General features: G+C 56.9%; 1 protein-coding gene across 1 annotated transcript in view; it reads right to left on the bottom strand.

The window, feature by feature from the left end:
• Window positions 1-1,805: 1,805 nt before the first annotated feature.
• The window catches only part of KMT2D (lysine methyltransferase 2D), a 37,148-nt gene continuing 11,014 nt past the window's right edge, over window positions 1,806-27,939 (bottom strand). Inside the window, exons 14-58 of the mRNA XM_082850433.1 lie at window positions 27,763-27,876; window positions 27,302-27,412; window positions 26,663-26,767; window positions 25,736-25,917; window positions 25,422-25,586; window positions 25,217-25,326; window positions 25,071-25,118; window positions 24,187-24,408; window positions 23,838-23,957; window positions 23,643-23,747; window positions 23,283-23,413; window positions 23,051-23,198; window positions 22,786-22,851; window positions 22,497-22,607; window positions 22,158-22,295; window positions 21,970-22,054; window positions 21,498-21,739; window positions 21,326-21,399; window positions 21,066-21,116; window positions 19,124-20,935; window positions 18,836-19,015; window positions 18,621-18,757; window positions 16,518-18,388; window positions 14,875-14,998; window positions 14,644-14,728; window positions 14,468-14,534; window positions 14,135-14,367; window positions 13,078-14,034; window positions 11,272-12,957; window positions 10,998-11,138; window positions 10,707-10,874; window positions 10,388-10,547; window positions 9,687-9,762; window positions 9,340-9,515; window positions 9,101-9,231; window positions 8,280-8,412; window positions 8,074-8,201; window positions 6,785-7,925; window positions 5,785-5,921; window positions 5,556-5,686; window positions 5,033-5,080; window positions 3,587-3,872; window positions 3,274-3,347; window positions 3,038-3,146; window positions 1,806-2,897 (exon numbers count right to left, since the gene is read on the bottom strand). Coding sequence (XP_082706559.1) covers window positions 2,805-2,897; window positions 3,038-3,146; window positions 3,274-3,347; window positions 3,587-3,872; window positions 5,033-5,080; window positions 5,556-5,686; window positions 5,785-5,921; window positions 6,785-7,925; window positions 8,074-8,201; window positions 8,280-8,412; window positions 9,101-9,231; window positions 9,340-9,515; window positions 9,687-9,762; window positions 10,388-10,547; window positions 10,707-10,874; window positions 10,998-11,138; window positions 11,272-12,957; window positions 13,078-14,034; window positions 14,135-14,367; window positions 14,468-14,534; window positions 14,644-14,728; window positions 14,875-14,998; window positions 16,518-18,388; window positions 18,621-18,757; window positions 18,836-19,015; window positions 19,124-20,935; window positions 21,066-21,116; window positions 21,326-21,399; window positions 21,498-21,739; window positions 21,970-22,054; window positions 22,158-22,295; window positions 22,497-22,607; window positions 22,786-22,851; window positions 23,051-23,198; window positions 23,283-23,413; window positions 23,643-23,747; window positions 23,838-23,957; window positions 24,187-24,408; window positions 25,071-25,118; window positions 25,217-25,326; window positions 25,422-25,586; window positions 25,736-25,917; window positions 26,663-26,767; window positions 27,302-27,412; window positions 27,763-27,876 — 12,612 coding nt within the window. The 3' untranslated portion in view covers window positions 1,806-2,804. The remainder of the gene's footprint in view (window positions 2,898-3,037; window positions 3,147-3,273; window positions 3,348-3,586; window positions 3,873-5,032; window positions 5,081-5,555; window positions 5,687-5,784; window positions 5,922-6,784; window positions 7,926-8,073; window positions 8,202-8,279; window positions 8,413-9,100; window positions 9,232-9,339; window positions 9,516-9,686; window positions 9,763-10,387; window positions 10,548-10,706; window positions 10,875-10,997; window positions 11,139-11,271; window positions 12,958-13,077; window positions 14,035-14,134; window positions 14,368-14,467; window positions 14,535-14,643; window positions 14,729-14,874; window positions 14,999-16,517; window positions 18,389-18,620; window positions 18,758-18,835; window positions 19,016-19,123; window positions 20,936-21,065; window positions 21,117-21,325; window positions 21,400-21,497; window positions 21,740-21,969; window positions 22,055-22,157; window positions 22,296-22,496; window positions 22,608-22,785; window positions 22,852-23,050; window positions 23,199-23,282; window positions 23,414-23,642; window positions 23,748-23,837; window positions 23,958-24,186; window positions 24,409-25,070; window positions 25,119-25,216; window positions 25,327-25,421; window positions 25,587-25,735; window positions 25,918-26,662; window positions 26,768-27,301; window positions 27,413-27,762; window positions 27,877-27,939) is intronic.

A 27,939-nucleotide genomic window follows, 5' to 3' on the forward strand; every position in this document is an offset into this window, starting at 1 on the left:
AAGAAGCAAAATCCAAAACTTGCCCTTTGCCTCTTGCAACATAAATTATGTACAGTTCAGAATGATCGCTGATACAAAACATGCCAAGGACAGGGGCGCTGGGGGTGGAGGGAGAGAGGGCGCTTTAAAAAAGGGAATCATTTCATCCGTTGTTACGAAGGACCAACCTTGCTGTACAGGATACACACAACACAAAATAAAGTCTTCACGGGATTCACACTTGTCAGAGATTTATTTTTTAAAAAGGGGGAGGGAGGGTCCTGGAGGTGAGGGGAGAAGACCGTAAAGGGGAAAAACTGAAAATTGAATATGTGCAAGTGTAAACCAACCCAAAATACAAACATGGGGCACGGGGAAGGGCGGGGCGGGGGAGAGGGAATTCTGATGCAATTATACAGGCGGGGTACTTTAAAAAAAAAAAAAAAAAAAAAAAAAAAAAAAAAAAAAAAACCAACAACCAAAATTCCAACCTTGTAGCTTGGGTCTGAGTTAGTTTATATAAAAATTAAAAACTGTATAAGGTTTCTTCACTAAATTCTACAGGACTATCAGATACCTAGCATATGCTTACAAAGTCTGCCCCATCCCCTTTTCCCAATCCCAGGGCCCAAGCCCCAACCAGAGCCTGACTCGCAGGAGCCAATCTCCCCCTCCCTGTAGCCTAGACCTTCTTTGCTCTTGGAAAAGGAACATCCAATGGCTTTGGGGGCAGCAGCCCAGTCTCCCCACTGTCTGATTTAACTACAGTGGTTTCCGTGGGGGTGAGGGGATGTTATTCTCTTAAACATTTGCAGCTTGAAACAGTTGAGGAAGCAGCTTAGAAAAAAAAAAATCTCCCTACCCCCATCAATCCGCAACCCCCCAAATTCGAAAACAAACAAAAACAAACCTAAAATCACAACAGCAACCGTGCTCCCCCTCCAGCAGGCCCGCCCATACACCACCACCAAGCCCACCCCTACACTCCAGACATTTGATTCTTGAAAATATTAATTACAAAATGCCCTTTGCCCACAGCCCCTAGGAGAGAACTGCATATAAGCTTCATCTTCATCCCCATGGCTCCCTACCAGAGAGGGGTCTGGGGCCTAACCCACCCCCTGACCTAACCCTACCCCCAGGAAGAGGTTCAACTGCAGCACAAGCTTGGGCAGAAAGGGGAAGGACAAGGGAGGAGGCAGGGGAACCCATTACCCTCTGGCTCCCCCTGGGGCCAGCTCACTTTTGTGCGTTATAACATAGTCCAACTATACAAAAGGGGGTGGGAATCGCCCAGCCTCTATAGCCCCCCCTTACAGCAGTCACAGCCAGGGGGTGGGGAGGAGGGGGTGAGGAAAAGGGCGGTAGGTTGGGTAATGGAGGGGGCTCCCCCACAAGGGGAGCTCCATGTGTCCGCCCCACGCCCCCCTACCATTTATAAACTGGTTTTGTAAAAAGAAAATAGATATATTTATATAGAATATATAAAGCACAAAAATTAGTAGTTTTACATTTGCTCTCCCCGGGGGTGGGGGGAGAGGGGAGGGTTCTCACCTCCAGCCGGCTCCCCCATGCCCCACAAGACTATGTACAATCCCATGTATAAATAGATAAATACCCCCCACCCTCCCCGCGCTGACACTAAGCTCCCCCAGCCCCACATCACCACCCCTTCCCACCAGACCAGCAGCAGTTTGGTGACGGAGGGAAAGTGGGAGCTCCGGGCCACACCCTGCCTCACTGGGTATGGGCATGCCACTCAGGGATAGCCCTCACCCTACCACCCACCCACCCTATCCAGGGGCTGGAGGGCAAATGGGCTCATGATGGGGTTGGGAAAACCGGAGGGAGATATCCTGGTCCTAAGTTTAGCACACCCCTCCTGCCCCCATGTCCAGATGGAGAAGGAAGTCCTAGAGCAACTAGGGGCCAGTCATCCCCAATCTTCATCATCATTAGTCTCAACCACCATCCCATGCCCGTAATTAAAAACAAAGATGGATTTTTTGTTGTTGTTTTTTCTTCTTCCTCCTACCCCCCTTCCACCCACTCAGAAGAGGGCAGTGAGGTGGGGGAGAGGGTTGGGGCAGTAGGGGGCTTGGAGAGGGTCTCACATTTCAAAACAGCAAAAAATCCAACACTTAAATGAGGTAGGTGTGGGTGCGGGGTCTCCTTGCCCGGCTTGCCCGGCTTGCCCTCCTGGGCAGCGGGGCGCCTCTTTCCCGTTCATGTTGCATTTGTCAGAGTGGAAAACAAGGAAACACAACCCATAGAGAGACAGAAACACAGAGGAGAAGAGGGAGACAGAGACAGATTGAGAGGGAAGGGGATGGGGGTGAGGGTGGGGGCAGGACCCGGCAGGCAGGGCCAGGTGTGGGACCCGGCCTTTGGGATTGTCAAGCTTAGTCAAGTCTCTTTGCAGCCTCGAGTTGGGCCAGAGAGGTCGGTGGGAGCAGCAGGGCTGTGAGGCCCGGCTACACATCCTCCTCCCCCCTCCCTGCTGCCTCCCAGATGCTTCTGGGTAGTTCCCAGCCCATATCCCCCTCAAACCTGAGATGCCCAATGGCTGCTTCTGTCTGACCCCTCCTGGAGCTGGGGGCAGAGATGCCAGCCTGGGGGCCAGTGGCGGGGAAGAGGGTCATCCCTGGTGCCCAGGGTGGGCGTGGCCTAGGGCCCTCTGCCCCAGCCTCCTGCTCCAGGGGCTCCGGTCAGCCGGCAGCCCCAGCCCTGGGTCCTGGCTCTGGCTGCTACCTCTCTTCCCCCTCATCCCTTTCAGGGAAGAGGTTGGGGTGGGGGACTCCCCTGCCTGGTAGCCTCAAAGCTTCTTAGTTCATCCATTTCCGACAATTCCAGGCTCCACAGTGGCAGGGGATCTTGTGCTGATCGTCCTCAAAATCAAACTGATAGTCATATGTCAGCTGGAAAGAGAAGAGGGCAGAATCAATGCCAGTCCCCCAGAGGAAGTGGGGGAGGGCAGTGGCCTTGGATTTTTGACTTGCAGCAAATGGCAGAGAAGAGGGAGCTGCTTTGTCACTCACTGAGGGATGCTTCCTCTTACCTCCTCTCCTTTGGGGATTCGCCGGCTGGAGATGATGATGATTTTGTCCTCCTTGTCAAATGTCACAACTTCCGCCACACAGTTAGGGGCACAGGAATGGTTAATGTACCTAGGCAGTGGGACAAAGTCAGAAACGCCGAGCAACTGGGTTGGATGGTTCTGGTTCCCTGTTGGCCCACCCCCAGAATGCCACCCTCGGGGACTCTTAAATCCCTTCTTACTCATCCCTCTCTCACCTGGCAGGGCCTCCAGTCAACGTAGCATCAATGACATGTTCGTTGTTTATTCGAAACATGTAGATGCCTCGATTCTAGAAAGGCAGAGGTTGCAGAGGAAGGGGCAAGAATATCAGAGAATGGCAGCGGCGGTGGCGAGATCAAGGAGTGGACTTGGGCAGTGGGCTTATCTTCATTTCCTATTCTTCCATTCTCCTGCCTCTCCCCTCCTCTTCCCACAGCTTTCCACCTGCCCCTCTGGTCCCAATCCTGCCCCTTGCCCCTTGGCTAAGTGTGGACCACGCACCATGATGGCCCCTCTGCCAGCCCATACCTGCTCCTCATAGATTTTCTCCCGCCGGTTGGCCACCTCATTGCGAATGATGGTGCCAATGTACTCAATGACCATTGTGTGCTTTTCTAGGTCCTTGGCCGCATAGAGCCCCAGGCCCTGGATACGGGAGCGAGCCAGATATACATTGTTCTTCCACTCAGTGCGGAGCCGCCGGTACTGAGATGACTTCGAGTGCACAAACTGTTTGCTGTACGGGGTGTTGGTCTCGCCTGTGAAGGTGCTCTGATATGCCTTGGACATGCTGGTGCTGTTCAGAGTGTGGGGCCTGGGAGGTGATATAGTCCATGACAAGACAGCTCTTCCCCAGACCAGGCACACACCACCCGCTTCCTCCCTGGGATGTGCAACGCTCCGGTTAGGGGCATGTGCTGCCTTGGGAATGGAGTAGAGGCATCTGAGTCTTGGCTTTGGTGAGGCAGCAACTAGCTATGGGGACCCTTCCAACAGCCTGGGTGGCAAAGAAAGCCCAGGATGGGGGGTGGGGTGGGGCATGGAGGAAGGGAAGGGGCACTGATTCCCCTACACTGAGCCCGCTCTCCCATCTCCCCACCTTCTACCACCCTCCTGCCAAACCAGACTCAAGGCCATGCTCAAGACCTCTGGGAGGTCTTCCCCAAGCAGCCCAGGCCTGGAATTTAAGCTCATCATTTGTTCAAATATCTGAGTCCTACTTCCTGCTCATACTGGAAGCTCTGAAAATGGGGGCCATGTCTGCCACATTGGGCTGGATTTTAATTAAAATTGGCTCTGAATTCATAGCCAAAAGGTAGTATCCTTTCCTTTCTTTAGACTGTCCTCTTCTCTGATGTAACATTGGGCTCTGTGCAGATGGCTCAGTGCAGGGGAATGACTGCTGCCTAGGAGGATGCCTTTTCACCACCCTAGGGCACCAGCCAAATTCTTGCCCATCCCAGAGCAGTGGTTTTCAAACTGGTTCTTTTTTTATACAGAAGAAATCTTTGTGTTTTTTTCTTTAACAAAACATTACCGGAACTCCCATACATAAACTAGATGGAAGAGGAACTCTTCTGGTTGAATCCAATTTGGGGAAGGGGGAGTTATGCATGGAGAGGGCCAAGTTCTGCCTACTCAGTTTATGTGTTCCAGGGCTTTCTGGAACACACACAGTTTGAAAACCACTGTTGTAGAGCATCAAGGACCAGGGCTGGCTGGGGTAGAGTCTGGCGCTCTACGACAGCCTGAGGAGCGACCGAAGGCCTTCAAGAAAGCCCTCCTCGCGCGGGTTTTGCCTCCCTCTGCCCAGGGGCCAAGGTCAGCCCACTGCGGCACACAGCAAGGACAGTGGGCCACAAGCCAAGAGATAAGGCTCTGGTCCCAGCTGTGACCTTTGTCTAGTCACTTAATCTTTCTGGGTCTCAGTTTTCTCAGCTGTAAAATGGGGATCATACCACCTGCCCTACCTACCTCATAAGGTTGTTGTGAGGATCAAATGAGATAATGGATGTGAAAACGCTTTGAAAAAAAAAGTATAAAGTGCTATACAAATGTAAGGTTTTATTATTTTTCCTATTATATTCCTAATTATTTATTTTTGACACCAACTCAGTCTGGGGAAGGGAAGGCGAACCTAGCACTCAGGGGGCGTCTGTCTGAGGTTTGGGAGAATCACAGGCCCCCTGGAAGCAAAACAGGAAAGGAAGGTGGTGACTGGGTCGTTTATACATTTCATATGATTTCACCACTGTCTACCCAGAACCTCCCCAACGGCCATTCCCAGGGTGCCCAAGATAAGTCTATGTCTAGACTGCAGGTCAACCCAGAATACCTGAGCAGGCTCGGGGAGGAAATGGATACCCTAGTGATACCTGCGCACCCTCTAATCAGGAGGCCTAGAGTGAACCCCCAGTCTCTCCAAGGGAACTCTGATCTGTAACCCCAAACACTTGTAATTGGCCAGAGGGTCCCTACCAACCCCCCACAAGCTCACCGTTTGTAGTGTGTGAGGATTTTAGGCTCTGATCGAGCACAACCAGTGGGGTTGATCATGAGTGGCAGCTCCATCAGGGGGTGGCGTCCATAGCGGAATAAATAATTTTGACAGCTTTCCACTCCAGGCAGCTGCGGGCACAGGTCATGCTCACTTTAGCCCGAGCACTTCTGGGGCAGAACCAACCTTCCCCACGCCCACCTGCCCCCACCCCTGGCCCCTTCCTTACTGATTCAGCTATGCGCAGCACGGCGTGCACTGTCAGCCCAAAGAGCTCCTCGCCTTTCAGGTACTCGGGGAAGAGCCGCAGCATGTCAGCCTCTTTCCTCATGGCAGCCACAGGCTCAATGATGCGATTCCACACAGCTGAGAGGCAAGGAAAGAGAGCAGCCCTCAGAGGCAACTTCTGCTCACTGACCTCAGCCCTAACCTCCACCTGAAGCTACGTTTGTTTTCTGTAGCCTGCCCACCTTGCTGTCAGGAGGGTGTGTGGCTCTTCAGGAGCCCCTCTTGGCCTCCCAATCTCAGTCTCCCTCAACAAGCCAGGAGGCTTCCCACCCTGGAGGGGCATCAGAGAGCCTTGAGACACAGAAACATGAACCCAGGGCCCAGGATACCCAGCACAGGCATGTTTTGGAGTTGAGAAGACTTGGGTTCAAGTTTTAATACTGGCCATGGGACCTTAAGGCAAATACTTAAATCTCACTACTCAGTTTCTCTATGTGTAAAACTTGGCATAATGAGAGTACTCGGCTTGCAGGGTTTTGTGTGAACAAAATAACCTGTATAAATCACTCAGCTTAGTTTATGGCACACAGCACATGCTCACTACAATGTAACTCTTACTGTTACTTTTATCAGTAACACTGAAACTAAGATCAAGATCTTATCCAGCGAAAAGCAACCATAAGGAACTCAAGGCTAGAATCAGATTGGGTGAGCTGGAAGACGGAGTCTCAGAACTGTATCCTTTAGATCCACTGAGTTAGGAGAAGGAGCTGACATACGTGTAGTCAGACAAGCAAAATACCCTCTATCACAAGGGAATTCAAGGTGACTGAGCGGTCAAAACACTTTCTCTGGAGATCTTCAAGAGACCTCTGCCTGCCCTAAGTGGGGGAGAAAGATCACTCATGAGGAGCCTGCAGGTGTCTTCTCAACACCGTAAAGGGGACGCTGGGAGACACTTGCCCAATTCCGTATTACCACTTCAAGGGCCCCATGCTCACCCTGGGGAGAGGCGTCAGTGAAGACCAGGTCCTCCAGGCCCTGCTCCATGACTTTGATCACAAACTCCGGCCGCCCGTTGTTCTCGCCGATGGAGCAGCGGTAGCAGCAGCGGCGGTTGTTAGTACGGAGGCTCCAGTAGATGCGTGTGGCCTCGTAGCCCACGGGATAGAGGGCGGTGGCACTGTGGAAGTCGGCCATCTGGTGGGGCAGCAGCTGTCCGATGGCGTGGAACACAAGGCCCCCTACACGGAACATGTGCAGCCGCTCCCCCCGCTGGATGATGCTGGCGATTTGCTTCACCTCATCTCGCTCAATGTAGACCCGCCGGAAGACAGCAAAAGAGCTCAGCTCCTGCTCGCAGGGCCCCTTGATCTTATGCATCGGACACAGCATGGTCTTGTCCTTGAAGAACATGCACTTGGCGCGGATGGCGCAGGCAAAATGGTAGACGTTGGGGCAACGCATGCGATTGCAGCTGCTGGTGGCACCAGTGCGCTGGCACAGGGAGCACTTGGTGAGCAGTCCTCGGTGCAGGGCAACCTCCACGTTCATCAGTGCCCCACCCTGGGTCTCATATACCTCCGTGGACCACAGGGCACAGTTGAGGTGCACCCACAAGTCCAGGTCCAGGTTCAGCAGGCGAGCGGGCCCATCCGTGGCCCCATCCCCCTCCTCATGACAGAAGCAGCAGCGCCGCATGTCTCGAGGCACCTTGTCAGGTCGCAGGGCTGTGCCAAGCTGCTCCATGAACTCCGCCACTTCCCGCTCGTCCTCCTGCCGCACACCACCCTTCTGGATGGTCAGCAGCAGCCGGAGACGCTTCCAGCGCACCCCCTTCCACTTCTTGAGGCGAGGGGGCCGGGAGTCTTCGCCTTCCTCAGACGGCCGGGCTCGGGGCTTGGGCCGGGCTGATTCAGGGGACGAGGCAAGTGGCAGAGGCGAGGGGACCGGCGGCTCAGCTGAGGGCTCAGCTGGAAGTTCACCCAAGGGTTCAGCAGGGGGGCTGGCAGGAGAGGGCGCCAAAGGGGACGGGGGTGGGGAGGGCGCTTCAGGAGGCGGGGCCGAGAGCTGCCGCACGTCCAGGTTGGAGACGTTGTAGGTGTAGCTGTGCTGGGTGGGTGGCTCTGGGGCAGGGCTCTCCTATATGGGAAGACACCCTGTACCATTAGTGCCAGCTCCTCGCTGAACCAGTCACCTCTCTCCTCCCACCCAGATTCCATTCGCCCAAAAGCCCTGTGCCTTCTCGGTCCTAGCCAGACACCCACCCCTTTCCCGTCAACAGACCCACCTGTTTGAGGAGGCTCAAGATGTCTAACTGGCTCTTGAGGGTATAGCCGGGCAACACAGCATCAAACTGCTTCAGCCAATCAGGGCCAGCTTCTGGGCTCTTGCCTCCCAGACCCTTTTCTTTCCCACCTGCAGGAAGGAAGGGGTCAGAGCCTCCCACCAGAATCATTCCCTGCAGGTCCCAAGGAGTTCTCCTGCCAAACTCACCAGGGCCCTCAGCTTCCCCCTTCTTAGGCTCAATGCCTGCCCGGGCAGGGCTCTCTGGGAACAGCACCTCATAGGAGTTGGGGATCTTCATGCTTAGTAGCTCTGCCACTGCCACCATCACACCATTCAGGTTCTGCCAGGGCAGGAAAGGGGATGGGACAGCCGTGTCAGCAGAGTGCGTGGAGTGAGAACTACCACCAGCTTGGTAGGGACAAGGACACTCAGAAGGCAACTCCCCAGGTGGCCATGTGCCATCAGTCTTGCCCCTGTGCCATCCAGCTCTTCTCATACGTTTCCTTTATGGGCAGCCTCTCCCTAACCGCTGTGGGTACTAACGGGAGCTCCACAGAAAGAGACCTGTGTCTGCTGGGTTTGGGAAATGACACACACTACATCCGCTACCTGGAAATTCACAATACACACTAGCAAAGTAAAGGATCTGCAGAGTCTTGTGATAAAGAAACCTGTTTTGCTATTTCAACTGGGATTTCCAGTTTCCTTTGACCACAAAACCCTGATAACATTTTCGAAAAACCAGAATTCCACCCAGTGTGACTGGGGACACGCCGTTTTGTAGCACTCGTCGCATCATACACACTCTCCTATTTGTTGACTTGTGTCTTTACCACGGAACTGTGAGCCCCTTGAGGGCAGGGACCCCTTGTGCTACATTTTTCCTAATCCCACAGTCCAGCTCAGGCTTTCATACACAGTAGGTCCTCAATACATAGTTTTAAATGATTGTATTTATCCAGAGAAGCTCCCGGGACTGCCCACTGACCAGCATCCCCTTGGCCTCCGAGGCACCCCCAGGAACATACCTTGGCAGCAGCGGCAGAAACTGTCAGCATGACTGACACCTCGCTTCCTTTGCCCTTCTCCCAAGTTGTGGCAGGCAGCTTCCCAGGGGCCTCCAGGTCCAGGGCCCCATAAGGTTTGCTGTCTGGGAAGACTGAAGGAGAAAGAGGGACCTGTGTAAGCTCCTGCTGCCTCTCTCCCCAACCTCTGACAATGCAGCCCGGCCTGGCCAGGACCGGTCCATGCCCAGAGCAACCTCTACCTGGGATGCTGGCCCGAGGAATGATGGGGATGACGGGGGAGAGAGCCCGGTCGTCCTGCTCCCACCGGCCTGAGCCCAGCTGAGGGAAACGAGGGGCTTCCTCCCCCAGGATGCTCTCGGGGGACGAAGCTGGCACAATGCTGTCAGGAGAATCGCTGTCCTCGTCACTCTCCATCCTGTGGGCCAAAAGCAGACATCCATTGCTAAGGCCCTACAGATGCCACCTCCCAAATCTAGAGATTAGTAGATGTCACAGCCCTGCTTGAAATCTGCCACTGTCCAAGGGAAAAATAAGGCGACCTGCCCGCACCCCCATTCCTCATCCCCATTTCTGGTCCCGCCCGCACCTGACATCCTCGGTCTGATTATGAGGGGGCGTAGGCAAGGCGGCCAGCAGGTCTAGACTCTTCACCTCTGAAGCATCTGAGGGGTAGGTGGGAGAAGAAAAGTCAGGCTGAGGGTGGCCAGAGCCCATGGTGCTTTCTCCCACATGGTTCAGGCCTAACTAGTACAAGACCTAGCTTAGCTATCATGACCACTGTCTACCCCTCCACCCACCTACCAGTTTAGGGCAGACAACCTATATTTACTGAGCCTTTCTGAAGAGGTACTCTGTAAGTACCTTCTTTGTTTGTAGTCTTTTAGCGACTCCATTAGGCGAGCACTATTTTTATTCCATAGTGAGAAAACTGAGCCTCACACAAGTCAATCAATTTGGCTGCAGTAACACAGCTAAATCGATGCAGGAGCCAGGATTCAAATCCAGATCTGATTGTAGTTCGTACCCACTGGGTAAGGAAGCTGGGCTATTCCCTGTAAGTGAAAGCCTCATAAATACGCTCCCTGTCCTGTTGCCTCTGCTCTAGACTCCAGAAACCAGCCACTGCCTCCAACAAATCAGTCCTGAAGAGGCCCTTCTTATCTCAAGGACCCTGGAGTGTATGCACACAGAGCAACACACAGCCCACTCCTATCTTAAACTGTACCACATGACCCCAGCCACCCAGACCTAGCAGAGAAGGAGAAGCTCGCTCCGCTCCTGACTTACCCCTCAGCGTCCCTTCAGTATCCCGGGCAGAGGTGGCATCCTTGGGGTGCTCCCCCAGCTCTTCAGATGGAGTGACGCCATTCACCATCTTCTGCTGCACCGATGGGGGTGGGGTGGGGGGCAGCGACGAGGGTGGTGTCGGCGGGTTACTCAGGTTATTCTGGGGGTGGGGGTGGGGTGTTGTGTGCAAGATGGCATAGGGAGACTGACATGATCTCCTGGCCCTACACTGTACCAGTGATTTCCACAAGTCTGCCATCCCCATCTCCACCTCCCCAGGAACCTCACCGTCCCCAAAAGGTATTGCCATTTTTCTGACCTTGGTAAGCAGCTGGGAATAGTAGTCAGGGCCTGTGGGCAGCGTCCCACTTCCAAAGGCCCCCCTCAGCTGGCACTGCCCGTTGACTGGGCAGCCGCTGCCGAAGGGAGCAAAGAGGCTAAAATTGGCGGTGATGGCGGGCTCCGCGAGGGGCAGCAGGGACAGCTCCTAGGAGGGGCGAGACGACAAGGCTGGAAACCTGCAGCGTGTACATCTCTGCTACTGCACAGGTGGGGGCCAGGCTGCCCCCTATCCTGGGACGGGACCAGGGGACTGGCTCCTGGGGGTCACCTGTTTCAGCTGTTTCAGCAGGGCCTCGCTGGCCCTGACCCCGTCCTCCTTCCGCAGCTTCTTTCGGGAGCTCACCAACCTGTCGCTTGCCTTCTGTACCCTCTTGGGCTTCGGTGTCAAAGGCTTCCTTGCTGCTGTATCCTAAGCCAGATAAACCCACGGTGAAGGCCGCCGTCCCCCTCGGAGCCCTCACCTCATTCCACCCAGACCTGTTCACTCTGCCCCCGGGCTCCAGGCCCCGCACCGTCTGCTCCACTCCAGCTAGAGTACTCACCTCCTTGTTGCTGGGGGTACCCTGTAGTTTCTGCTCCAGCCCAGCCAGCTTGCTGTCAATGTGCCCGTTGATCTCAGCTCGCAGCCCCTCGGGCCCCCGCCCAGTGCTGAGTTGCACATTCTTTGCTCGTAGAAGCTTCTGCAAGAGCAGATGCCCGGCCTCTGAGCGAGGGCCTGCCAGCAGGAGGTGGTTGCTGGTACCTGGTGCCCCTATTGGCTCTCCGTTGGCCTCCCTCTTCACTGCCTGGGCTCCCAGGGCACATGGCTCTTCCCGAGGCTCCTGCTTGATGCTGAGATGGGGTGGCTCGGGTACCACCTGCCCATTCACCTGCTCCAGATGCCCAGGTACCAGGCTGCTTTGGTCCGGCTTCTGGGCTTCCGCTAGGTTGTCTGGGGGGTCCCAAGGTCCCAGCCCCTTGCCAAAGAAGGTATCTGCAAGCTGGGCAGCAGCAGGTGAGACTCTCCCAGGAGGCAGCTCCAAGGGTGGCCCCTGGGGTTTGGGGGTTCCTGGTTGGGTGGTAGGGAGCTGGGCCTCAGAGGGAAGCTGGGAGCTGGGGGAAGGTAACTGTGAGGAAGGTCTCTTTGGCTCTTGGGGGCTGGATGGTGGAGGCGTGGGAAGGACAGGGCCAAGGACTGGTCCTGTGGATAAGGCTCCTTGTGGGGCGGGGAGCCGGGGTGGGCCCTGAGGTCGAAGCCCTGCCCCCAGCTCCTGAAGAGGGCCTGTCTGGGATCCAGGGAAGCCCCCAAGTTGGGGTTGGCGGCCCAGGAGGCCCTGGAGGGGAGAAGGCTGGGTCCCAGGCTCCTGGTAGGGCAGGGCCTGGCGTACTGCCTGACTCTGCTGTAGCTGCCGCTGCATGAGGAGTGCCTGTAGCTGCTGCTGCTGCTGAGGACTCAAGTGCCGCAGCTGCGGGTTTTTGGCCAGGACTCCTTGAAGCTGTGCTCGAAGCTGACCCACTGTAGGCATGACCCCAGCCCCAGGCAGGCTCTGCCCAGGCTGGGGGACAGATCCTGGTTTGGCAGGCTGTGGCCCTGCATTATTTTGCATGGGCCGCTCTAGTCCAAGGGGCTGCTGGGAGCTCAGAAGGTTCTGGGTCATGGGTCCAAGCTGTTCCCCTAAGGAAACAGAGGATTGGGCCAGCACGTGGGGCATAGATGAGGCCTCAGAAGATGATCCACTGCCTGGTTGCCCGTGGCTTCCCACACCCGCTGTGTGGAGCAAGTTAACTTGCTGCTGCTGTTGTCCTGGGAGCCTCAGAGGTGGCTGCAGCTGCACAGGGTTGGGCTGAGGCTGGGCCTGGGGCTGGACAAGGACGAGTTGTGAGTCCCCGGAGAGTGAGGGCTTTACCTCCCCTGGTTCAGTGGCCACTGACTCTGGTACAGTCCCTACTGCTAACGGCCCTCCCTGATGCGTGGAGGGCCCCTCAGTGGCCTCCGGAGGAAGAGCCGCCTCTACAATGTTTTGTTCCTTGCCCGTTAGGATGAGGGTTGGGCCCAGGGCTCCGGGGCTAGAAAAGTGTTGCAGAGGCTTGGCTGGCAGGCCAGGGCCGAGTGTCACTTGCTGCTGCTGCTGCTGCTGCTGCTGCTGCTGCTGTTGCTGCTGCTGCTGCTGCTGCTGCTGCTGTTGAGGGGACAGTAAAGTTCGACTCTGGCTCAAGAGGCCCATCTGCTGCTGCTGCTGTTGTAGCTGCTGCTGCTGCTGCTGCTGCTGCTGCTGCTGCTGCTGTAGCTGCTGCTGCTGCTGCTGTAGCTGCTGCTGCTGCTGCTGCTGTAGCTGCTGCTGCTGCAGCTGTTGCTGTTGCAAGGAGGCCATGGGCTGAGCACTCAGTTTGGGCTGCCCACTGTGTGGCATCAGACCCTGCTGAAGATGGGAAAGCCCCGCCATGGATCCCTGCTGTTGGTGCTGCTGCTGCTGCTGCTGCTGCTGCTGGGATGTGACCAGCCGGTGTCCCATAAGGCCCTGACCCTGCTGTGCCAGCTGGGGGGAACTTAGCACCCGGGGCTGGGTCAGGATCACCTGTCTGTGAGGGCCCTGGGGGCCCAGAGCTCCAGGGTGCTGTTGCTGCTGCTGCTGCTGCAACACTGCCACCTGCGCAGGGCCCAGCATGCCCTGGGGCCCCTGGGGTGGCTGGGGGGACAGCTGCTGGACCAGGAGGCCCTGATGGCTGCTGGGAGGCAGAAGCCCTTGGGGCTTGGGACCCAGACCCTGGTTTGCCGGTACCCCTGGGCCCTGCTGCTGTTGCTGCTGGATTGCCACCTGTCCTAAGAGGTGCTGCTGCTGCTGTTGCAGTTTCTGGGCAAGCTGCAGGCGTTGCTGCTGTAGCTGCAGCTGCCTCTCCTGTAAAAGCCTCGAGTCAGGTCCTAGGCCTCGAAGAGCAAGGTTGCCAGGGAAAAAGCCCCCTGAGGGGCCGGCGAGGGCCCCAGCCCCACCAGAATGTTGCTGTTGCTGCTGCTGGGCCAGGGTGGTGTTGAGGAAGGGGCCACCAGGCTGTCCAGGTAGTGCCATGCCCCCGGGGGGCAGGCGAAGACCTGCAGCTTGCCCACCGGGGGGCCCCTGCGGTGGCTGCAGCCCATGGCCAGGGAGCAGCTGACCAGGAAGCTTGGTGAGCAGCCGGGGACTCTGGGAAGGGCTAAGGGCCAATACAGCCGAGTGCTGCTGCTGCTGCTGCTGCTGCTGCTGCTGCTGCTGCTGCTGCTGCTGCTGCTGCTGCTGCTTATTCCGATATTCTGCCATGAGGTTAGTGTGCTCCTTCTGCTGCTTCCGGACCTAACATGGGAGGGTCAGGAAGGTCAGCCTGGAGCCTGCCCACCCATGCCATCCCTCTTCCCAGGCTCCCGGTTGCTAGGCCGAAGTCTGCCTTCCCCACCTGATCCAGCTGTTTCTGGATCTTGCTCTGTTGTTCTGTAACCAGCTTGAGCTTCTCAGCATCAGCCTCTGGGAACTCACGGCCAGCCTTTTTGGCAGTGCGCTGCTTGGCGCACAGAGCTTTCCGGGACTTGCGGTGCACCCCAATCTGCTCCTCTAGCACCTTCAGTTGCATCTGTAGGAGCTGCTGGGTATGGAACAGCCACTCCTCATACTGCCGCTGGTCAGCCTCATCTGGGAAAGGAAGCGGGCGGGTGTCAGGTGATCCAAGTCCCTCTTTCCCCACATACCCCAAGCCCCTTCCTTGCACTCTCCTCCCCAGCCCCATACTCACTGATCACTCCCTGGGCAAAAGTGGGTGGATTGGGACGAGGCTGGGAGGGGTCACCGGCGCTCCGCTCCTGTGACGAGAGAGACAGCTAAAGGGTCACTGTTCTGTACCAGGCCCTAAGAAGGGTGGCCTGATGGCACAGGACCCAAGCTCCCACTCCCACCTGACCATTTATTTACCTGGCCACTCCCAGCTGCCACGTGGTTCTGCAGGTCACTGCCGGGCCCCCCTGAGAGTCTCTGGGCTAGCAGGGACACTTGCTGCCTGGAGTCCGCCAAAGCAAAGAGGATGTGTCGGTGATGGGGAAAGTTGAAGGGAAAAGAGGTGGGACAAGAAGGAAGCAGGATCAGGAAGAACAGGGGAAGGACTGGAAAAAGGAAGGGCCAACCCTCCCACCCTGCAAGTCTTACCTGTTCATACCAGGTGCCACTCCAATGCTGCCCTGAGCCATCACCTTCTTGATGCCTTTCAAAGCAACCATCTTGGCCTTTGCAATAGGATCAATGATATCTTCCGCAGCAAATTTGTCCAGGTCTGGAGAGGGAGGAGCCAAGTGAGCTGGGCACTGAGGTCAATGCCCCATTCCATGTCTGCTGTTCCAACACCTTGACCTCCACTGAGCCAAGCAGAACAACGGCACGGCATGGTGGAAAGACCACCGGACTAGGAGCATAGGTGGCTCAGTTCTATTATTCACAGAACACGTGGCTCCGTTTTTACTCGCACAGTGCTAGGAAAAGGTACTCAGTAAATATCTGTTGAGCCAATATATCAATGTCATTTCACCTCTTTGGGCCTCAGTTTACTCTTCTATTTTGTAGAGATCATGATTCCTTATTCTGCTCACCTCATAGAGCTACTGAGAGGACCAAATGTGACCAGAATACGAGTACACTTTATGACCTAGAAAGCATTCTTCAAAAGTAGTGTTCTTAGGGCAACTAAGCGCAGCCCAAGAACCCAAGATGCAGGCACTGTGCCAAAGCCCAACGCCAGAGCTGTTTTGGGCACAACACGCATCACCTACAGACCACTCTTCTGCCTGGCCAGGATGCTGGGCAGGAAAAGAGAAACCAGCAGCCACCAAAAACTTAAATCTTCCTAAAATCCTCTACATTATATATTTCTCCACTGCCCAGAAAGCTTAACTGACTCCCTACTTTTTTTTCTTTTTTTGGCCCCGCCGCGCGCCATGTGGGGGTCTTAGTTCCCCAATCAGGGATCGAACCCTCGCGCCCTGTATTGGAAGCACAGTCTTAACCACTGGACTGCCAGGGAAGTCCCCTGACCCCCTACTTTTAAGAGGACTAACCCAACCCCCTCTCCTGGTTATTTTGAGGCAGTAAAACAGTTAAGAGGATATGAGGGCCAGGGTTCAAATTCCAGTTCTGTTAGTTGTGTGACCTTGGGCAAGTTAACTTAACCTCTCTGCCTCAGTTTCCTTTTCTACACTCCAAGGTAATAATAGTACCTACTTAATGTGTTTGTTGTGAGGATTAAATTATACAATGAATGTAAAGCGCTCAGCACAGTGTTTGGCATGGCAAACCACCATTATTCAACAGATGCTATTATAATTTGAGGTCTTCTTCAATCTGGGCCCTCTTCTTACCTCTCCATAGCTACGGTAGCGCCCCCTCACTTCCCTCCGCAAAGCCGGCTCCAGGCTAACCATTGTCTCCACTCGTTGTCTCCAAATATACCCCATCGGCTTTCCTGCTGCTAAGTCTAAGTCTTTTCACCAACCCGGTTGCTTTTTCTTGCACCACTCCTCTCCAAGTCCTAATCTTTGGGTCTCATCCCAGCTACAAAGCCTTTGCTAATCAGACGTCATGTGTCTGTTCCATTCATTCATTCCACATCTGAATGCCTGCTGTACGCCGGGCACTATTCTCCCTTAAAAGCTACAGTGCTTCTGCTTACACCACTTGTATGGGATTTGGCCAAAGCTCTTTGTGTCCCATCCCCTTTAACTAGGGAGGATCTTGGGTCTGCAGCCTCAGTGAGCATTTAGTGGTAACGGTGATAAGCCAGCGCCCCCAGATGAGGTTACCTGTATCCGGGAAGAAGCTGTTAGCCAGCTGCTGCTGCATCGCCAGCTGCTGCGGTTTCATGCACATGGAAGGTGGCATACTACCCATGGGCTTCTGTGCCAGCACTGGCTGTGGGCTCTGCTGGGGCACCAAGCCTGCCTGTCCCCCATGCTGCCCACTTAGCATATGCCCTTGGTTGGACACCATGGTCATGGATGGGGCCAGGCGCTGCTGGAGGGCGTGAGCTGGTGGCTGGGTGGGCATCAGTGGCTGGGCCAAGCCTGGCTGTCGGGAACCTCCAAGTCCCAGGGCAAGCTGCTGCTGGGCGCCAGCCAAACTGGGAGAAGAGCCCTCATGTGGCAAAGACACAGCCTGGGCAGGGCCCGGGGTGGACAGTAGGGAATGCTGCTGTTGCTGCTGCTGCTGGGCAGGCTGCAGCTGTGCTGAGAGCTGCTGCTTCTTCTGCAGCTCCTTCTTCTCATGTTCCAACAGGTCCTCGATGAGCAGGGGCAACTCACTGGCTACCAGTGAGCTCTCCATCTTGTCCAGCTCATCCCCAGATGCATGTCCACCGGGCAAGGTCAGGGCCCCACTCTCTAGCTCAAACTTCTCCAGCAGGGAGGACCCTCCTGGGCCACTCAGTGGGCTGGGGGTCAGCAGGTGAGCTGGTGGTCCTCCTGTGGTCCCAAAGGGGACCTTCTCAGCTGGGTGCCCACTACTGGAAAAAGGTCCTGTGCCCATTCGAGTGTCCCGGCTGCCCACCACACTCTGTCCTGGCTTCAGCCCCAGGCCTAGGGAAGTGGTGGCTGGAGATGGCTCTACCTTGGGGGTGGTAATGGTAAACTGGCAAGGGGAAGGGTGGCGCCCACCCTCCTCCAACTTGGGCTTCACCTCGGGGAGCACTGACGCCAGACGGGGCTCAGAGGCATCAGCAGCGGGGGGAGGGCGCTCCTCAGGGCCCAAGGGTCCTGGCTCCACCCCCCGCAACAGAGCCTCCCGCTCAGCCTTTTCATTGGCCGACTCCACCAGCCTCAGATGCTCATTGAAGATGTCCTTCTTGTCCCCGGTGTCCAGCTCAGGGTCAGTGTAGGCCAACAAGTCAAACTCATCCCCGTTGAGCAGGTCGTCCAGGTGGGGATCGTTGGTCTCCAGGTTCTCCAGGGTGCCCAGCTCATCATCTCCCTTGGCCACGTCCACACCCAGGCCCAGGTGAGCAAGCTCCTCATCATCCTCCAGGGCCTTGTGGGCATCAAAGTCGTCATCCAACTCAGGATCCTCACAGGGTAACTTCCCCGCTTCCAGGGCCAGAGGAGGGCGGCCAAGCTCAGTGCCTGAGGGGGGCCGGCTGACGAGCTCCAAGCCAGCGGGCGCGTTGGGACCCTTGGTATGGGGCGTTGGATGGAGGCCGTTGTTCAGTTCAGGGGCTGGCGGGGCTGAGGGTTTCTGAGGAGGAAGGCCTGACACTGCTAGGCCACGAAGCCCTTCAGGGGCCAGTCGGTGAGAATCCTCAGTTACAGGGAAAAAACGGGGTCTCTGAGGGGGGCCCTGACCAGGAAACGGAGGCACCCCCGGTCCGAGTCCTTTCTGTACATTGTGCCGCAACTCAATGAACTGGGCAGGACCAGCCGGACCAGGCACTGGCTCACCAGGGCCAGGCAGGCGGGTGGGAATTCCCGCCAAGGGGGAACCTATGGCTTGGCGGCCAAGTTCAGGCCCAGGAGTTGACGGAAAGCGTGTCGACATGGCAAGTCGCATGGAAGTTGCTGCTGTTGCCTGTTGTTGCTGCTGCTGCCACAGTTGCTGCTGCTGCTGCTGCTGCTGCTGCTGCAAGGGCAGGGACCCAGGATACGGTGCTCGCTGATAGAAGGCTTGGGAGCCTCCCACCAATTGCCTGGAAGAATATGCAGTGGTCAGTGAGACGGAAGCAGGATGAAAAAGAGCTAGAACACGGGCTGCCCTAAGGAAGGAAGGATGGAGTTAATGCAGTGAGGGGGAAGGAATGGGGAAGCGAAGTTAAGTGATGCTGAAGAAGGATTAGAGAGACGGGAAAATCAGAGGCAGCACACAATGGAGGTACAATATGTTCCCCTGATTTTCCCCCAGGGCAACCCCTGGAGCCTCACCGGCTGTTCACATCCATAGAGGAAGGGGTGGCTGGTGGAGGTGGCCGGGAGAGTCGGTCATCACTGGGGAAAGCCCCTGGCCCCAGGATGGGGCCACCCAGCTTGCTTGGGGGCAGCCCCACAAGGCTGCTCTTGTCCTAGGAGAGATGAGGGTAGATGAAGGTGGGGGCCACCTTCAGTATCTTGGATCCACTACCCCTTGCCACTCTACCTACCTGGGTGCCGGCAAAGGGGGTCTGGCCTCGACCCAGCTGCTCAAAGGCAGGGCTACTAGGCTCAGCACCCCAGCTGCCCGGGGGCCCCACTGCTCCGGCAGCTGCCGCGGTTTCCTTCTCCTGCCGAAGGGTGTTGCGCTGGATCTGCTGCCGAATCAGCAGCTCCCGTAGTCGTTGGCGCTGCGCAGGGAACAGAGAAGAGGGGTGAGTCCATTCTACTCAAACCAAAGGGCTGGCACAGAAACAGAGGAGACGTGGAGGGTGCTCAGGTCCAGGATGTCGACTCACCTGTCGTTGCTTCTCCAGCTCGGTCTGACTGAGGCTGGACATGCCTGGGTCCTGGGTACCTGGAAGTTCAGGTGCCGCCAAAGAGCTGCCCATCCCAGCCCCTGGGTCTTCTCGCTTCTCAACTGGAGAGGTGATGCCTGCCCGCTGTGAGGCTCCATGGGACAGGTAGGGGAGGGATCCATCGGGTGCAGGTGGTGGAAGGACTGATGGGGGGCGTAGTGGGGACAGCCCATAGCCCTCTCCTGTGGACCCACTGCTGGGTCCCAGAGGGCTGCCCGATGGGTGGAAGTTCCCTGTGGCTACTGTGTAGTTTGTGCTTTGAGGCTTGCCCAAGGTAGGGCCGGGCCCAAAATGGCTGTTGATCCCATGGGGTGGAGGGAGACCAGGCTGAGGGACAGGGGGCTTTAGCGAAGGCTCCCCTACTGCCTGAGGGAAAGTGAAACGCATGGGAGAAGGGGTGCCTACAAATGCGCCAGTCCCAGGGGACCGGGCAAAATTGGGGGGCTGCACACTTGGGACCTTGGCATGGAGCTCACCTGCCGGCCCTGAGGGCAGGGCTGCTGGGAAACCCCCAGCCCCCAACGGAGTGTGGGCTAGAGGCCCAGCCTTGAAGGCAACTTCAGGGGGCTGGGGGCGGGGTGGCTTATGCAGTGGGGCAAACGGGTCCCGGGACTGAGGGCGTGAGGGTGGGCGGGAATAAGGGTCAGGGGACTGGAAGCGAGGGGTAACAGGGGATGGGCAGAAAGCCTCAGCAGACAGAGGACGGGGTGTCAACGGGGACTGGGAGCTGGACTGGGACTGGGGACTGGCGGGCACTCGGGAGAAAGGGTCAGAGGGCAGTGAGCGAGGAGGCAGGGCACAGCAGCTCTCAGGGGGTGGGGGTGGGGGCCGAGGGGTCAATGGGGGTTGGGCATAGGGGTCAGGGTAGGGGCCAGGGCGAAAGATGTCCGAGTGGCTGGGAGGAGAAGGGGCCAAAGCCTGGGCAGGGGGCGGCTCCTGGGGCCTTAGGCCCAAGCCTGGGCTCTGGGGCTCTACCTGAGATGCCCGAGGGGTCAGGGGGGCTTTGAAGACATCGGGTGCCTTTAACTCCAGGCCACCCAGATGGGGGCCTGAGGAGGGTGAGTCAACAAAGCCCAGGTTTGGGGGCCCATAGCTGGGAGACGATGCCCCAAGCTCTTCCTTCTTCACCTCTAGGGCCTTCCGAGACTCCACGAAAGGCAGGGGCGACAGCAGAGGCTCAGAAGCCTTGCCTCCCCCTACCCCTGGGCTCTCAGGCACAGCCAGGTTGTCCAGTGAGGGGCAGCGGGGTTTGAGGAAGGGGTCAGGTGTGGAGGGCTGGTGTCGGGGGGTGCCAGGTGGGGTGGTGTGGAACTCCCCTGGCTGGCCGGTCCCAGGACGAGATGAGGCGCCCAGCGTCGCGGGCTGCGCGGGGGCCCCGGTCGGACTAGGATAGGGAGGATAGGTGGGTGGTGCCGTAGGGAAGCGGGGCTCCAGAGCGTAGGCGGGGGCCAGTCCAAAGGGGTCCTGCGAAGGCACTTGGGCGGGCACCTGGGGTGGGAGCTTGAGGAAGAGCTCACCGGGCGAGTCGGGGCCGGGCACCGTGCCCGCCGGCGGCTTCAGAAACCCATCCGCAGAGGTAGACAAGCCGGCGGGGGGAGTGGGGCTGCCAATGAAAATGGTGGGGGCAGCAGCAGGAGGCGGGCTGCCCAGTGCCCCTGGCTGGGGGGGAATGCGGAGATGTAGGGCCGGTCGGTCAGTCTTACGGGCCATGTCGCCCACCTTGGTCTGCTTGTTGATCTGGCTCTCAGCCTGCTACAGGGGGAGACCAGGCACAGAGCAGTCAGTCAGGCCGCTGTAGGCAGGCCCTACGTCCCCCCTACCCTTAGAGAGCCCGCCCCACTACAGGCCTTGGACGGCACGGCCCAGCCTGGCCCCCACTCACCTTTTGCACCTTGTTGATGCGGTGAGCTGCCCGGTTATCTTTGGCCTTTTGCTGAGGAATAGAGGACACAACCTTAGGCTAGGACGCAATCTCACGCTGAGCCCCCAGCCCTCGCAATGTCACTCACACTGCCTACCCAGAAGCTGATCCCTACTGGCCCAGCTGCTTTGGGAGTGGGGAATGGAAAGAACTGAGGCGGCCTTCCCAAAGTCACCCCACACCCTCAGTTCCCACACTGACCCAGGCTCCCTCTGTCTCACCAGGTAGGGGGCTTTATCAGCAGCTGGAACTTTTCTCCAGAGCTTCATGATTTGTTTGCAGCGGCTAGACCAGTCTGGAGGGCAGACAAAATGTGTTAGAGGAGACCTGGCAGGTGACCCCCTGCACGTGCCATGTTACAGGTTGTCTCCCTTGCCCTCATCCCACGGGTACCTGGGTAATCTTGCTTGAGATTGGGAAAGTTAATGTTGGCATAGAGCACAGGTGAGATGGTAGAGAGCTGGCCCAACTCCTCGTCCTTCTCCCAGCGCTGAAGACTCCGCTGGTTGTAGGAGAGCCCGTCGCCCTCACCCTCTGTGGTGGGCGTGGTCGGGGTGGAGGGCGTGGTGCCCCCCGAGCCTGTCCAGGGGCTGTCTGGCTCACCGGGCTCCGGGCTAAAGAAGCCCCCGCGCTCCCTGGGGCGCAGGGGCGGAGAGTCACAGAGGGCAGGGACGCCAAGTCCCACCCCAGACAAACTGCCCAGAGTCCCCAGGCCACTGCCCTGCCCCAACAGAGGACAGTCACTAACAAAGGAGCAGAGGGAGGTGTTGCTACAGCAGCACCCAAGAGTCCAAGGTTCCCTCCCTTGGCATGGCCCCAGTTGGAAGGAAGAGACTGCCCACGGGGGTTAAGCATAAATACCAACCTAGAATCCAGGAATGGGGACTGGCAAAGGCCCGGGTAGGAGTCCATTGGGCTGCTGGAGGGGAGATTGCCCAAAGGGAGTCCACCTACAAGAGGCACAGGATCAGCGAAAGGAGTAAGTGGCCCATCCTGGAGGCAGGCTTGGCCACGCGTGCCCACCCAGTTTTCAAACCACTCCTATCCGATCACCTTGAAGAAAGGGCCTCTGTAGCGGTGTACGGCTGCCGTCGAGGCCAGGGGTTCCACAACCCAGATGTTGCTCTCGCTCAGAACCCAGAACATCCTTGAAAAGCTGCTGCAGGTCCTTGGATTCCATCTTGGGCAGTTCTGTGAGGGATCGATGAAGGATGCTGCTGAGGAAGACTGGGGAGTTGAAGGGACACCACAGGGCTACAAATGGTCACGGCCAGGGAAGGTGCCCACGACTCCCCACTAGAGAAGCTGTAGAGATGAGAGTCTCACAGGTAGGATGCTCTCCTTCTCCCACAGAGGACCCTTATAGGCAAGGAGTGTGGGTCACAGCCTCACCTTCTGTGGGAATCCTGTCTAAGTCAGAGCTAAGCATCCCTTCCCCCGGGGTGCCTGGCTTCTCAGGGTCACTAGGCACTGGGGATGCCTTTACGCCGCCATCCTCAGGTCCTGCAATTGCCAGGAGAAACCCATCAGCCAAGGCCAGTATGGAGGTACCACACTGGCCACCCTGAACCACAGAAGGCATGGAACACTTTCCAGCCTCCATCCCTGATAGTGCTCAGCGGCAGAACAGACTGACAGAAGCAAATCCAAGATGGCACACAGTCCTCCCAGCAGCCCTCACCTGATGTGTCAGCCTTGCCCTCAGGACCACGGGATTCTTCATCTGCAACATCGGGACCATCATCTCCTATGAGCAACAGTCGCCATTCCAATCAGAGATGCCCTACATGTGATGCCCCGAATAGGACCCCAGCTCCAAGGCCAGGGCCCTTGGCCCACCCTCAACTCCTGGAGACCAGCCCATTTCCCACTAAAATCTCTTACCAGCTTCTAAGCACAGAGCGAAATTGGACCCCTTCAGACCACCTTACCCCCACACGACTGACCTTTCTGTGAGGTCGGGAGCTCCTTCCTATCTGAGCCTCCATCCCCCTTGGCTTTTGGGGTTCCTAGTCCAAAGCTTGGCCGGCCCACCCCAACTGCAAAAAGGGCCTTCCGGCTCAGGTCCAGCAGCTCCTTCCCAAAGAAGGCTTCCTGTGGGAGGAGTCAGGGAGAAACAGGCTTCTTCATGCCCTGCAGGACCGACACTGCCCTTGCCCCTCGGAGCCTAAGACCCACCTGCAGATAAGCAGGGAACATGTCCTCTAGTTTGCTCTTCTTGCGCCCTCGCCGTTGCTGCTTCTTCTTCTCATCCCCATCAGCTAAGCTCTGGTCCACAGAGCCCTCTGCAGGCAGGTCGGCAGGCAACACTGGGGACCGAATGGGAGGTGTCTGCCTCTCTGGGGACAGCGGGCATGCTGCTCCCAACTTGGCCTGGGGACGCTTTCTGCCTACTCTCTCCCCAGCGCCAGTAGTGGGCCCACTACTCCCCTGGCCCTCTGAGTGAACTCCCCTGCCCCAGGCCTCCCTGGCAGTGTCCCACAGGTCCTGTGATCCCCACCTTATCCCAGGCCCCACTGGAGCCCTCACCCGTCTCACCCTCGTCGGGCTGCCCATCCCCACTCAACACCTCCGCCTGTGCAGCAGGCCCCTTTTTCACACGTGTGTGGGATTTCCGCTGTCGCACCATGAAACCACCGATGCCTATAAGGAGACAGAGCTGAGGCTGAGAAGCCGCTGGGGACCTGGTGAGCTGCCCCTCACCACCCCCACCTCTGCATCACAGGGCCTCACCAGGCCGATAGGGTTTGCGTTTGCGTTTTTTGCTTTCCTCGGTCTCCTCTTTGCCAGGCTCTCCATCAGGGCTGACGGGGCCCTCTAGTTTAATTTCGCATTCCATGTGTTCCACACCACCTGTGTACGGGGACAGACGAGATGGAAGCAGGTCAGAGGCATGGACCCTTTTAACCCTGTCATCCTGCCACCTAAGAAAAGAGCTGAGTGCCCTGCCACAGAGCCATCTGGACAAGACCAACAGTGCCTTGAGGGTGACTGGGAGTGATAATGCAGCTCCTACCCAACATTCAACTCTCACAGGCATGCTCCCATTACTTTGGCACTCCCTGAGACTCCCCAGCCTGACCTTCACCCTTGAGCAGCTCATCAGTGTCCAGGTCTCCATCCTTCTTGTCATCAGGGCCAAGGGCATCGGAAGGCTCAGGACCCTCCAGCCCTGCCTCGCCTGGGAGGCCAAGCCGTCCTCGCCGCTGGCGCCGCTTGTGCAGGGGCGACATGGTCAGGTTACGCAGCACAGCCATGCCAGTTTCTGTCAGCCACACACCCTCAAAGCGGAAGTACTGGGGCTCTGCGCAAGGAGGAAGAGCGTGTGACCCCTGATGGAGGCCCCAAGGAGCGCAGAACTCCAAGTTTCGGCCTAAGTCCCTAGCTGGGACAAAAGCAGCGAGAGAGAGACAGACTGAAGTCCAGACTGGGGTCTGAGGGCTGGAGAGGAGAGACCACCAGCGGGCGCCAGCTGAGGCCCGAGCGCTCCCTCAGGTAACCAGGGGGATCAGAGAGACCCCTGCTGAAGCCGGACTTTGCTCATGATTCACCCTCAGTTCACCCAATATATTCTCCAGCTGTCTGAGGCCAGGAGGGCCCCTCCTTGCCGAACGCCAGCTCACAGTGCCCCAGATGCCAGGAGCAGTGCCCACATCACGATGGAGGTGGGAGAGCCCCAGCTCCTTCATTAAGGAGAAAGCTGTGTTCCGTGCTCTCTGGAGGTGAGATTCTAGCCGTACAAAGGCCGCGTTGCCTGGTGGAAGGAACTCTGCCTGGGAAACTGGGTGCCTTGGTTCTCGTCATAACTTCACCACTGACCTATGGGGTGACCTTGGGCAGGCCACTCAACCCCCCTGGGTCTTAGTTTCCTTCTCCGAAAATAACGAGATAAAGTTGGGGGGCTGGAGCTGGACTAAGTGCCTAAGGTCTCCTCTGGCTTTGGCATTCAGAATTTCTGTGACTCACCCGGCTCTTTCACCTTCATAGGCACCAGCTCTGGAGGCGCAACAGGCACTGTGGAGAGGACAAAGCAAGGCAGCTAGAGGCCCTGTCCCAAAGCAAGGCACCCCTGCCCGACCCCTCCTCCCCCCTCCCCCGCCCCTGGTACTCACCAGCAGGCTTTACCACGTAAGGCTGGCAAGAGACACAGTCAAAGCCCTCATCGGCCGCCTGCTCCACGTCATCCTCTGTGAAGAGGCTCTCGCAACCAGCATGCATCCACCTGGGAGAAGGGAGACAGGAGGGGATAAACTGAGACGACGCCAGGCTGAGAACAGGGAAGAGGGGGCTTACATGAGGAGAAAGGGGCACCCTCACCGTTCACAGTGACGGCACTGGATCAGGAGGTCCTCTTCCACATACGGGGCATGACAGATCGGGCAGGTCACCAGGCTGGCGCAGGGCCCGCAGTGCGTGTAACTATTCTGCCATTCACAGTGGAAGCCAGGGGAGGCGGCCCCACACTGCATACAGGACACACACCTGGTGGGGGCAGAAAGACAGACCCTCAGCACCTAACCTACCCGAAGCACCCAAAGCCGCCCGGCCTTCTAAACCCCGCCTCTGCCATGTATTCAACACCACACCCACTCAAACACTTCAGGCCCCTCTGAAGCTCCCAGTCTCCTTACCACTTGCACTTCCAGCCACCCTTGGGCACGGTGAGCAGTGGCGGGTCCAGGCAGTACGTGTGGTAGCTAATGTCACAGTCATCACAGAGCAGCAGGCGGGAGGGGTCTGAGGCCTGGCCGCATACCTCACACACGATGCACTCCACGCAACGCCAGCCCTTCAGCAGCATCACCTTGGTGATCTGGTGCAGAAGATGGCAATTCCTCAGGAGGTGATGCGGAGGGCAGGGCAGACCTCTCAGGGGAGGGGGGGACTTACACAGGTGAGGCTGGAGGACCCCAGTACCCAGGCCAGACCTCCATTTGAGCACAGGGAAGCTACACAGAGCACCCTCACCCCAAAAATAGTGGATCTTAAACTTAGGCTTCCAGGGGTCTCTGCTGATCAGAGAACAGCCTCACCCGGCCACTGCCTCATTAGGGTCTTTCACTAGCGAAGTCTCCAGAAAGACTGTGGATAGAATTAGGTTGTATTTCCCCCAGTTTTTCTTGAACATGTAGAACCTGCTACTGCTGCAAGTTAGTGAGTGTTAGCAGTGGACAAATTCTAAATTAACATTAGTGAAAACCCCAAAATGACTGATCATACTTGAGTCAAAAACACTGCTTTCTCTTTGTGGACATGTGTTTGATTATGATTTTACATTTTATATCCAGACCATATCATGTTTTCCACTAGTAAAGTTCTCACAGTTTATATGATGGACTGAATTATACCAGCAAGTCATGGTCTACCACAAAGAAACTCGTAAAGACCACTACAGTTTCCAAAGTATTTTTTCCCAAGATGAATTTGACAACCACTGGAAACTGATGAACAACTTCCATGACCAATGGCCACTTTAAGTAGAGTGGCCAGGACAGGGAACTAGGATAAGCAGTAATGACCCCATCCCTCAGGCCAGACCTCTTGGGCCCTGAACTCACCTTGCTGTTGACACAGTAAGGGTGATAGCACTGAGAGCACTGGGAACAGGCAAGAAGGTGGCCCTCTGCCCCCCGGCCAAAGCTGCCACATACCACACACATGTCCTGGGGAAACACACAGAAACCCAAATGTCCAACCTCACATCCTCGATACCACTCAGTCCCAGTAAATGACTACACCACTAATCTGAGAAGAGGGAGTCAAAGAACCAGAGGCCTATCCCCAGCATTAGGACACGGTGAGCCATCACGGGACCCCGTTCCTTCCTAGCATGCCTTGCCCATCTGATCAGGTAATTTGAAATGATACAGCCTGACATGGGTAACGCTAAGGAGAAGTGAAAGATAAGATGGGTAAAGACTGGTCAGGATGAGACAGTAATACATGCGACAAAATTCTACAGCTTCGAGATTACTCGTGTTCCCTAGACGCTAAGCTTCAACAGGGCAGAAACCATTTCTGCCTTTTTCACTGCTACATTCCTAGCTGCTAGCTCAGTGTCAAGCTCATTCTCTGGAATGCCAGGAGTAGGTCCCTGGTTCTCCCCATTTACCCTCCCACCGAAACACACATATCCAACTGTTCAGGCTGCCAGGTCTCACTGCTGAAGATGGGACTACAAAAGTCAAGTATGGTACCTGCATTAGGACAAACTTGTCTGTGTTGGAGAAGAGAACCACAGTATTTTGCATGGTGTCATCATCATCATCTTCTTCCTCCTTGCTGGGAGAGCTATCGATATCAGCAACCTTATAGGCAGAGAGTTGTGGAAAGTGAGGCAGCAAAATCCGCCCCAACTAAGCTGCTTTCCTCTTTGGTGTTGGGGCAAGGCGGCATAAACCCCTGGCTAAGAGGAAAGCCAGGAGCCAGGACTAAGAAGCAGAAGAACACCCCAGCTCCCAAACTGGGCCTCAGCCCAACATCAGATTTCAGAGAAGCCTGGGGGCCAAGAGCACAGAAGGAGCACAGACATAGCTGGACGGGCCCTAGGCTAGCAGGCAGGCAGGTGAGCGTGCAGGGGACTGGCAAGATTTAAAGGGTGTTTAATCTTGAAGGGGCCAGCTGAAGCATGTTTGGGGGATGGGAGGCCTCTCCTTACTACCAGAGTCTCAATGGAAGAAGTAGTTGATTTTAGCCGGGCCCGTCCTCTCCCACGTCCTCCATGTGCTCCTCCACGTGGCCGGCGTCTTCCTGGGAAACTACTGCTGCGACCCTGAGTGAGGAAAGGGGACGATTACAGGAAAAGTCGAGGGCTAATATGCTGCATCCACAGGCT

This window comes from Leucopleurus acutus (assembly GCF_964270905.1).
Source record: "Leucopleurus acutus genome assembly, chromosome: 11".
Lineage (NCBI taxonomy): Eukaryota > Metazoa > Chordata > Mammalia > Artiodactyla > Delphinidae > Leucopleurus > Leucopleurus acutus.